The sequence below is a fragment of the Capricornis sumatraensis genome, chromosome 2, assembly GCF_032405125.1.
Source record: "Capricornis sumatraensis isolate serow.1 chromosome 2, serow.2, whole genome shotgun sequence".
NCBI classification, from domain to species: domain Eukaryota; kingdom Metazoa; phylum Chordata; class Mammalia; order Artiodactyla; family Bovidae; genus Capricornis; species Capricornis sumatraensis.
Window position 1 is genome coordinate 201,696,357 of NC_091070.1, and position 10,619 is coordinate 201,706,975.

The 10,619-nt window shown below is 49.4% G+C and overlaps 2 protein-coding genes across 2 annotated transcripts in view; one reads left to right on the forward strand and one right to left on the reverse strand.

Moving 5' to 3' along the window:
- ZSWIM5 (zinc finger SWIM-type containing 5) overlaps nt 1-4,482 on the forward strand; it is a 168,911-nt gene extending 164,429 nt beyond the window's left edge. The window contains exons 12-14 of the mRNA XM_068966112.1: nt 2,173-2,336; nt 2,817-2,898; nt 3,620-4,482. Of these exons, the coding sequence (XP_068822213.1) occupies nt 2,173-2,336; nt 2,817-2,898; nt 3,620-4,482 (1,109 nt within the window). The remainder of the gene's footprint in view (nt 1-2,172; nt 2,337-2,816; nt 2,899-3,619) is intronic.
- A 2,727-nt stretch (nt 4,483-7,209) lies between these two features.
- UROD (uroporphyrinogen decarboxylase) lies at nt 7,210-10,619 on the reverse strand. Its single transcript, XM_068965411.1, has 10 exons — nt 10,496-10,619; nt 9,696-9,808; nt 9,495-9,574; nt 9,357-9,419; nt 8,943-9,140; nt 8,679-8,840; nt 8,187-8,324; nt 7,919-8,019; nt 7,770-7,836; nt 7,210-7,429 (listed from the first exon to the last, which is right to left on the reverse strand). Exons 1-10 carry the CDS (start codon nt 10,513-10,515, stop codon nt 7,268-7,270), a joined length of 1,104 nt encoding a protein of 367 aa, XP_068821512.1. The 5' UTR covers nt 10,516-10,619; the 3' UTR covers nt 7,210-7,267.

The following is a 10,619-nucleotide window of genomic DNA, read 5'->3' on the forward strand; positions in this document are numbered from 1 at the left end:
ACAACTGTTGGTGTGGACGTGGAGAAAAGGGAACCTTTGTACACTATTGGTGGGAATGTAAATTGATGCAGCCACTGTGAAAAATGATATGGAGGTTTCTCAGAAACTTAGAACTACAATATGACCCAGCAGTTCCACTCCTTGGTATATAGCCAAAAAATGTAAAACACAAATTGAAAAAGATACATGTATACCAATGTTCATGACAGCATTATTTACAGTAGATAATAAATAGAACCAACCTAAGTGTCCCATCAAAAGATGAATGGGTAAAGAAGAGATGGTATAAATATATAATCAAATACTGCTCAGGCATAAAAAGAAGAAAATTTTGCCATTTACAGCAACATAGATGGAATCGAAGGGTGTTCTGCTAAGTAAATTAAGTCAGAGAAAGACAAATATTGCATGATATCACTTATATGTGGAATATAAAAAATACAACAAACTATTGAATATAACAAAAAAGAAACAGACTCACAGAGTATGAGAGCAAACTTGTTAACAGTGCGGGGAGGTAAGGTGGGGAGGAGGGTCAAGATGGGGTAAGGAGTTTAAGAGGTACAAACTACTATGTATAAAATAAGTAAGCTACAAGGATATATTATAGGACTATAGCTAGTATTTTATAACTATAAATGGAGTAGAACCTTTAAAAATTGTGAATCACTATGTTGTATACCTGAAATGTATATAATATTGTACATCAACTAAAACTAAATTAAAAAAAAAAAGCTACCAAGCCATAAATAGACATTTAAGGAAACAAATGTATTTTGCCTCCTGAAGGAAGCCAGTCTGTAAAGGTTACATACTATTCCAAATCTGCAACATTGTGGAAAAGTTAACATTATAGAGGCAGTAAAAAGATCAGTAGTTTCAGAAGCAAAGAGAAGAGGGATGAACAGGTGGAGCACAGGAGATTTTTACAGCAATGAGTCTATTCTCTATGACATAGTAACGGCAGATCCATGATACTATGCATTTGTCAAAACCCATAGGATTGTATAACACAGTGGACCCTAATGTTAACTGTGGACTTCAGTTACTAATAATGTATCAGTGTTCATTCAATGTAAGATGTTAGTAATAAGGGAAACTGAAAGGGGAGAGAGGGGGATATGTGAGAACTCTCTGTCTTATCTGCTCAATTTTCTGTATACCTAAAACCACTTTAAAAACATAAAGTCAGGATTTCTTGGCTGTCCAATGGTTAGGACTCTGCTCTCACTACCGAGGGCCTGGGTTTGATCCCTGGTTGAGGAACTAAGGTCCCACCAAATAAAAAAAAAAGAAGTATATTAAATGTCTTAATTGTTTTTAAAGAGGATAGAAGGAAAAAAGGTGATCTCTCAATCCTGACACCCAAAGATAACTACTACTGCTAAGACAGTGTTGTAAATATCCCTGCATATTTTCTGTTGATTTATGTGCATGCACACACATATTACCTGTACACAAATTGTTTATAATTCCCTCCACGACCTTAAAAGGTTATTGTTTCTGTTTTATAGATGAAGTAACTGGTCTGGTACGTGGCTGAACTAGGTTCATTTCCCAATGTATTTTACTCCAAAGCCTGTACATTCTTAGCACTGCACCTCTTTGTAAGACATAAGACCTACTTTTTCTTCTATCTTTATTTCACATTTTACCCCTTCAGAAAATAACACCAGTCTTTCATATACCCTACTGCCTTTACATCATATGGTACCCATGGCATTCCTACAATGTATTCCATAACTCTGTGCACTCATACTTGCCTACTGCATAAGAAGTGGTAGCCCAGCTCCAGGGAACTGTACTGAGAAGCAGACCATGGGACTGGCATACTTTCTTGGCAGTACTGTGGCTTCCTTCTCCTGTATAAGTAGCTCTCAAAATTCAGGTGTTAGAAAAAGTTATTTCTGGGACCTAAAGATCCTGAGGGGAAAAAAGGGTAAAGGGTCAAGGCCGATGAAAAGGTGGAGAGGAGTGAATTTGCATGGGTGCCTGGGGAAGGAAGGAGCCTCCAGTGGGTTCAGTGGAGACAAAGCTTGCCCACCCCAACCATTCGGAAGCATTCAGTGCATTGATACCAGGCAGTTCAGCCAGCACCTGTTGTGATCAGCTGACTGTTCAGGGAAGCTTTAAGGAAGACTTTGTCCCTGCCCCTTCTCTTGGTGCCTGTAGGGGACACTCTGAGGCTCCGAACAATCCTGGAAGCAATACAGAAGCACATCCATTCTTCCTCCCTCATCTTCAAACTGGCCCAAGATGCATTCAAGATTGCTACTCCCACGGACAGTAGTACAGATGGCACCCTGCTCAACGTGGCCTTGGAGCTGGGGCTACAGGTATGGAGGAGGAGTGGGCCATCCTGACTTTAAACTTCTGGCCTAGTGACAGGGAGTTAAGATCCCATGAGGACTGGAGTGGGCATGGGCCAGGTCTGATTCTTTCTGTGTCCCCAGAACATAGCTTCTAGGCTAGTCACAAGGTCAGGACTCAATTTGGGGCTCTGTTTTGAAGTTAAGGCCAGTTAAGCAGTATAGCCTTAGGCTCCACAGGGTCCCCATTTTTTCCCTACCCACCCCCATTCCTCCAAGTCAAGGTGTGATAATAAGGGGTTTATTCATTACAGGTCATCAGAGAAATCTTCTATCTGATTGGTGGCAGGATGGGGCAGAAATTAAACAAACCCATCTGTACTTCTCAGGGGAGAGATGGTTGTTTAAGGCACAAATAAATACATGTACATAAATGAATGGCAAGGAGGAGGGACAGGTTATAGCAGTTATGCTTAGTCCGCTGGGAATGCCACTTTTTTCACCCAGGTGATGAGGATGACCTTATCAACCCTCAACTGGAGGCGCCGGGAGATGGTGCGGTGGTTGGTAACCTGTGCTACAGAAGTGGGTGAGTCTCCCAGCTCCTGTGCCCTCAGGGGAAAGGATTCCTAGGCCCTACTCTTGGGACAGGACAGTGAATCCTTAGAGCTCTCATATTCCTATTATTAATGGCCTAGGAAAAGATGAGGCTGCTGGTAGGAGAAGATGGCCCTGTTCAGCCTGACCAAGCTCTTCCCTCACTGCTTGGATCGTACCCTGAGGGCAAGCAGCACTCTGATCCTCCAATAGAAACATTCTGAAAGAATAATTTTCAGCCACCAGTACTCAAGTGCAGCCTTAGGAGTTGTTTAGTCCCAGTTCCTGTCCATGCTTCTGAGAAATCCCAAACAACTTGGAGGCTCAAGACCCCATCTAGTGCCCAAAGCCCCAGCACAAAATTCTGCCCTGAGAGGCTTCACTTCAGCGAGAAAACCCAGGGGCAGATCTGAGACTCCTGCCTTGGAGCAGGCAAACCACAGGCTCTGTTGCTCCATCCTTGTGAGGGGCTAAGAGCACCTGCAGAAACTTTCAAACCTCTGACCTGGGGGAAGGAAAGGATAGGAAGAGACCTCACATGGGGTCTGGCCACCAGGGTTGCCCCCCTAGCCCTGGTTACTGCAGATCATCTCAGGGCTGCTGAGGAGAGAGAGCTTGTCCCTGCAGGCCAAGTTCTCACCCCAAATGGCAATCTGAGTAGACCTGGATCAGGACCCGGAGGCCCATGGCTGAGCACAGCCTCTCCTTGACAGGTGTGCGGGCCCTGGTGAGCATCTTGCAGAGCTGGTACACACTCTTCACCCCCACCGAGGCTACCAGTATTGTGGCTGCCACAGCCGTCTCCCACACCACCATCCTGCGCCTCAGTCTTGACTATCCACAGCGGGAGGAGCTGGCCAGCTGTGCTCGCACCCTGGCCCTGCAGTGCGCTATGAAGGATCCGCAGAGCTGTGCCCTGTCGGCCCTTACCCTATGTGAGAAGGACCACATCGCCTTCGAAGCAGCCTATCAGATCGCCATCGATGCTGCGGCTGGCGGCATGACTCACTCACAGCTGTTCACCATCGCCCGCTACATGGAGCTCCGTGGCTACCCGCTACGTGCCTTCAAGCTGGCCTCACTGGCCATGAGCCATCTCAACCTGGCCTACAACCAGGACACCCACCCGGCCATCAACGATGTGCTCTGGGCCTGCGCCCTCAGCCACTCCCTGGGCAAGAATGAGCTGGCGGCCCTAATCCCCCTGGTGGTGAAGAGCGTGCACTGCGCCACAGTGCTTTCAGACATCCTTCGGCGCTGCACGGTGACTGCTCCTGGACTGGCCGGCATCCCAGGCCGCCGCAGCTCAGGAAAGCTCATGTCCACTGACAAGGCTCCACTGCGCCAGCTGCTGGATGCCACCATCAATGCCTACATCAACACCACACACTCGCGCCTGACGCATATCAGCCCTCGCCACTATGGAGAGTTCATTGAGTTTCTGAGCAAGGCCCGGGAGACCTTCCTGCTGCCGCAGGATGGCCACCTGCAGTTTGCCCAGTTCATCGACAACCTCAAACAGATCTACAAAGGCAAGAAGAAGCTGATGCTGCTGGTGCGAGAGCGCTTCGGCTGAGAAAGCAGACGGCTCGCTGCCAGGGCAGCGTGGGCTCCCAGGTACCATCAGGTCAGGCCACGGATACAAGCATTTGTCCACCCTGAGAGGACTCTGAGCACCTGTGGCTGAAGCCAGAGGACCACAGGGCTAAGCATGGGGAGAGTCCAGCTGTAGCCAGCATGCCTGCCGGGCAGGGTTCTTACAACAGCCCACTGTTCCTGGAGGAGCAGGGCCCTGCAGACCGATCAGTACCCACAACATTCCACCTCAGGCCCTTGTATCCTGTGTGTCCTGGGCATTGCCCCTCTCTCCCTTGGCAAACACAGAACACTGTTCCGTCTCAGGGATTGCGTAACCAGAGAAACAGAAGCGTCTATGGTACTGTAAATACTATAGTCTGTGTGTTGCCAATTATGTTGTAAAGCTGTAACTATTTATAATTCTGGTTCTAATTTGATGGGTACTTGAAGTAGCTGTGGGTGGGAAGATAGGCTTGTTTTCTGAGGAGATTCACAACCATTTCTCAGGTTTCCCTTGCAGAGTATATTCTGTTGGCAGTGGAAGATTGGGGGTGGCAGGGAGAAAAATGGCCAGTTAAGAGGAAATCTCAAGTCTAGTCTATGCAGAAACCCAGTGATGGGTGAGGAGGCCCAGTCTGGACTTAGACTTTCACCTCACGAAGCCACGAGGACACGGAAGCGGTTGCTTCTGCCTCACACAGCCTCTCTAGGAGTCTGACGAGTTCCTGAGAAACAGGTGAAGGTGAACGTCTGGGAGGCCACTGAGGTCATAATGTTCATCTGCTCTGGACACCGTTGTGTTAGTGTCTGGTTTCATCTCTAAGTGTGCGTAGAGACCTGAATGACTAAATACGTGTGTCTGTGTGCACTGGTGTATCTATGCACGCCTGTATGTGCACATATATGTGTATGTGTCAGGTCTGTGTGCTGGACGGTGGGTTTGTATGTGAGGTTATGCACATGTGTGAGCATACTGTAGTACATATCTGTGTGTCTGTTGCGTTTGCTGATGCATATTTAGCCTGTATCTGGCCACATGAGTGCACGTGTATAAATCTGTTTGGCCTGTCTCTGTCTCTGTCTGAGTAACTGTGGTATTTCCACATGTAGGTTTGTCTGTGAATTCATGTTCTAGGATCTGCATGAATGTGTCCCTTCTTTTTGCCAGATCTCTCATCCCCATTCCTCTGTTCTCTCGCGCCGGCTAAACACGTTCCCCATCTCTGTGGCTCCTGTACTCATCACTGACACCCAGCAAGCTTCTGAGCACTAACTCCCTCTGCCGAGTGGCTCCTTGAGCGCCACATTTCTCTGCTTCCCCTGCACCTGCTTTCTTCCCCTGCCTTTCTACCTCAAGCTTCCTTGCCCTCTTCTGCCACAGTCCCATGGGTCATTGACTTGGAGGCTGCGGCTGGAATGCATCTGGCCTTGCCCTGACTAGTTTCTAGCCCGGGTGGACAACCCTCTGCTCTGACTGGCCTCCACAGTGTGTCATGCTCCTGCTGGCTTCCTGCCCCCTCCTCGCCTGGCATTGTTGTGGGAGATGGCACGGGCATTCAGAGGAGTCCTAGATGCCAGTGTCTTGGTGTTTACTGTTTCCTGTCTTAGTTTCCGAGTAGGGGGCGGGGTGTGATAGGGAAGGGGTGGTATAGCTAGAGTGTGAGCTAAGGACCTGTCTGCTTTACTTCGCTTTCTCTGACAAACTATGTCACTTTTTTTTTCCCTCCACACTGACCGTAAATTTGTATTTGCTGTTTGTGGCTACTGAAGTCTTACTGTTCCGTCATGGACCGTACAACCTCTCAGCCTGATAGGTTGGTTAAAAAAAAAAAGACACCACTCCCATTTCTGTATCACAATTGCCGTTTTTTAGCAAGTATGTGAACTCACAGTGCTTTTCTATGAATAAATCACGGATCACAGAAAAGATCATTTTTCTAAAATCAGAAATTGTGTTATTTCAATAAATGGGGCCCTTCTCCGTATTCTCCATCACCCTGGCTGGGACAGGGAGCTGGTTAGGCCTATAGCACAGAGGGTTCCTAGCACTCTACTAAGATGTGGAATAACAAATGAAGAATTTCCTACTGCACCAGACCGCTTTCCAGAGCTCACAGGCACATCAGGGCCGGACCCCAGAAAGTAGGTACCATGATGATGAGCGGAAACATCAAGATACTGAGAAAATTAGAGGGTATACACAGAAAAGAAGCCTATTGGTGTCAGAAGCCTTCTCAGCTCCGTGATGCATGTCTAAGCAACTCAGCCGATCTTTATGCCCTCTTCCCAATTTTTCAGGTCAAAGCTGAAGGCCTCTCAGCTTCTTCCTGCTCACCTAGACTCCATCTTCCTCAACAGGCTTTTCTGAATATTCTAACCGTTTGTGTCCCTTTCTGATCTATACACTCTTCCTCCCCAGACACAAAGCCCTGGCTTCACATGCTGTAGGAACCCCATTTCCCTGCACATGTCACAGCTCCCACTCCTAGGAAGATCTATGCAACCCCATGTGGCTCTGGGGTTTGGATATCTGAGAGCACACTGGTGTCAGAGCCCTGACATGAAGTCTGACATCAATGCCTAGGCATTGATATCTGAGCTCCAAGGACTTGTGGGAGAGGATGCAAGAAGCAGTCCAGGGAAGGAAGAGGCTAAGAAGGAATGGAGGATAAGGGCACAGATCTTTCACAAACAAAACCACATGCAAGACTCCAACTCTCAAACTTTTATTCTCCTGGAAACAATCATCTGTGTCAGTGGGACTTCAGGGAAAATGGGCACACTCAATTCTGTCGAAGCAGGCGAGAGTGTTTGTGCACGGCATCCACAAAGGCTCCCACATGTTCCGGGTCCATGTCAGGGTAAAGTCCATGGCCCAGGTTGGCAATGTAGCGCTGTGGCCCAAAGTCATTCAGCATCTGCTGCACCAGCTTCCCAATCTCCTCCTGAGGGGAACAACAGGGCACTGGCTACAGGAGGGCCAGCATGCCTCTGTCCTCCCTATACATAATAGTGACACACATACATGGAGGCACTCAGTATTACTCAGGCATTCAAAAAAACTTTATCGGAGCCCTAGTATGGACCAGGCACTAAGAAAAGCCAAATGAACGAAATCAATGAAAAGAAACTCCTGCCTTCCTAGAGTCCATGTTGTGAATGGAGTAGAAGGGAGGGATAAACCAATGATGAAAACACACACATGGTAATAAACACAACCACATCCAGAACCATGAGAGTGCAGAGACAAAGTCACCAACACACACACAAGAACCTGGTTGTTACCTCAGATGCATACAGGGCACAGGGGTCCAGGTTGCCCTGCAGGGTCACCGTCTTTCCCACGCGTTCCCTGGAAGCAGAGTCAGGGCCCTGTTCTGGTGACCGCACATACTGTAGCTGTCCCCTGCTCCACCTCACCTTCCATCACTCACCGGGCTTTCTCGGGGGCCACTGTCCAGTCAAGCCCAACCACCTCGTAGCCAGCCTGGGCCAGCTCCTCCAGGGCAAAATGTCCATCCTTAGCAAAGATGATCTGGGGGAAGGGGCAAATCTCAGGCTGCAGAGAGCTTTGCTCTGCTGGCTATTAATAATATACCTCAGTCATACTTCTGCTGCCCTCTAGTGGTCACTTAGTTCCATGCAGGACTTAACCTGAAAGCTCCACCGCCCCACCTTCACTCAGCCCATCCCCATCCTTACCATAGGCACTGGTGCCAGGCCTGCCTCCTGCAGCCCGGCCTTCACTCGCTTGGACACATCACGGATGTAGGGCAGTGCAAACTTACTGAAGAGTTGTGGGCCAAGATGCCCTGCATGGGACTCAAAGAGCTGCAATGCCTACAATTACAGGGTGTTGAAAATAAATACATAACATACAAAGAGGAGATATACATAGAACGTGCCTCAATTTTCCCCAAGTGACTTCATCCCTGAGATTGCCTAAGCCTATAAACCTTGTTCCAGTCAAAAACTTTTGCCTTCTCCAGATTCCAGTGCTAGCTTCGGTCTTTGAACAGAGCACTAAGCCCCTCTGCCAGTATCTGGGCTTAGCTGCTCCAGCCAGATCACTGCAGGTCAAGCCTCTTTTGTGCCTGGCATTAAGATACCTAGCTTCTCAGGTATAAGAAACTGTACTGTTTCTGGTCCTTAAAGATTAAAGCCCCAGGCTATTGTCTCTCCCTCAGGTCTTACCTGGGCACCAGCAGCCACTTGTCCCACCAGATAAGGGACAAGAGCATCAGTGAGGATGCGAAGCAGCTGGTGACTGGCTTGTGGTCTCTGGTAAAGCCAGCGCTTGGCCTGAGACATGGTGCTTGAGCCGCCACCTTCAACCATGTATGTCATCAGAGTCCACTACAAAGGCGAAAGCCAGATTGACACTTCCTTCCCTTGTCTTCACCCAGACCTGCCAAAGTAACTTCTCCAAGCCCAAGTCCCTGCCCTGCTCCATATTACCGGGGCACCAGCAAAGCCAATCAGTGGCACACGCCCAGCCAGCTGCTGTCGAGTGAGGGTGATGGCCTGGAACACATAGCCCAGCTCAGAGGCCACTGTTGCTGGATCCCGGAGGCGCTCTAAGTCCCGCTCTTCTCTTAATGGTTCTGGGAAGCTGGGCCCTTTGCCGGGCACCATGGTCACCTCCATGCCCAGTGCCTGGCAGGGGAGAAAACATCTGGGTTCCCAACCTGTAACTCCTGGAGAATGAGATCTGTTCAACCCATGCCAGGAAGGAGGAAAAGGAGAATGAAACTCGGCCAAGCTCCATCTCCTCCAGCCTATTTTTCCCTCTGTCCCATAAGGGTAAATGCTTTTCTTGAGCCTTGACTGTCCTTTCTGTTTTATACATTTGAGTCAGAGCTGAGCAGGTACCTGGGGTACGACAAGGATGTCGGAGAAGATGATGGCAGCATCCAGAGGGAAGCGACGCAGTGGCTATAGGGAACAGAAGACAGATTGCTAGGTGGCCTGGGGAGGACATAAATCCCTCCTCTTTTGTCGACCTCTCACCTGCAGGGTAAGTTCACAGCAGGCTTCTGGGGAGCGACAGGTGCTGAAAAAGTCCTGGGCAGCCCGAGTTTCCCTAAACTCTGCAGACAGAAAAGGTAAGGCAGGGCTCAGCCTTAGGGAACCTCCAAGAGCCCTTCTCTGCCCCTCCAAAACTTTTCACTCTCCAGAGTTTTACCTAGACTCCGAGGCCCTGACCCTGACCTGGTAAGTAGCGTCCTGCCTGCCGCATGCACCAAACAGGAGTGTAGTCTGTTTCTTCTCCCCAGGCTGCTCTCAGGAAGGTGTCATTCTTAAGCTCCGGAAAACCCTGAGGTCTGGGGATCAAGAGGAGGGAAGGGTAGGTCTCAGTAAACTAGGCTGGGGGTTGGGCAGGGCTTGGGTTCTAAAGGCGGATAAAGTCCATCCAGCACCGCTATCTGCCTTCTCCAGACCAGCTACCAAGCTGCGCCTCTCCGCCGATTCTGCCCTCTCTTTGCCTATCAGGTGGTGTACAGGACTAGAAGGGCCGGTGCTGGGGCCTTTACCCTACGCATAGTCCCAGTTTCCCCAGCCTCCCCAGTTTTTCCCTTCCCACTGGAAGGACTAGGAGAGTGGGGGTGAGGAGACGAAAACTCACTTAGGAGAACTGGTGGGGGGAGAGCATGTCTCTGGAACAAGGGTATCCATGGGCTAGTTCCAGGGCTGGAAGGTTTGGGGGCTGAAAAATCTCCAGGCGGGGGCGGGTAGTCATGGGGGAATCAGAGATGAAAGTCCGAAATGGGGATCTTAGTTGAGGATTAGAAAGTCCAGGGGGCGTATCCTAAATTAAGGTCTGGGGTACGCAGTCCAGCTAGGTAGTCCCTGGGATGAATATTTTAAGAATCCATGGTTGGAGGATTTGGAATCCCAGCGACTTGGGTTCTCCGGGCTGGGGAAGAAGGGTATAGGAACAGATTCCTAGGCTGGAAGATTCAGGTCAGAAGCCCCTATGACCACACTGCGTGGTGGTCCAGAGAACTCACCTAGACTCTTTCGCCTCCATGATAAGCTGTCGGTAAACGCGAGCACAGTCCCCGTTATAGACTGAATCTGAGCCTGCCCTCTGCCCAGGCTCCGCCTCTTCCAGGGATGAACCAGGGCAGTCGC

Coding starts and splice junctions, on each gene's coding strand:
- UROD (XM_068965411.1), bottom strand. CDS start 10,515: ATGGAGGCGAAAGAGTCTAG. Junction 9,575..9,695: donor GGCAGGACGCTACTTACCAG/GTCAGGGTCAGG, acceptor TTCTGTCTGCAG/AGTTTAGGGAAACTCGGGCT. Junction 9,420..9,494: donor GCTGTGAACTTACCCTGCAG/GTGAGAGGTCGA, acceptor TGTTCCCTATAG/CCACTGCGTCGCTTCCCTCT.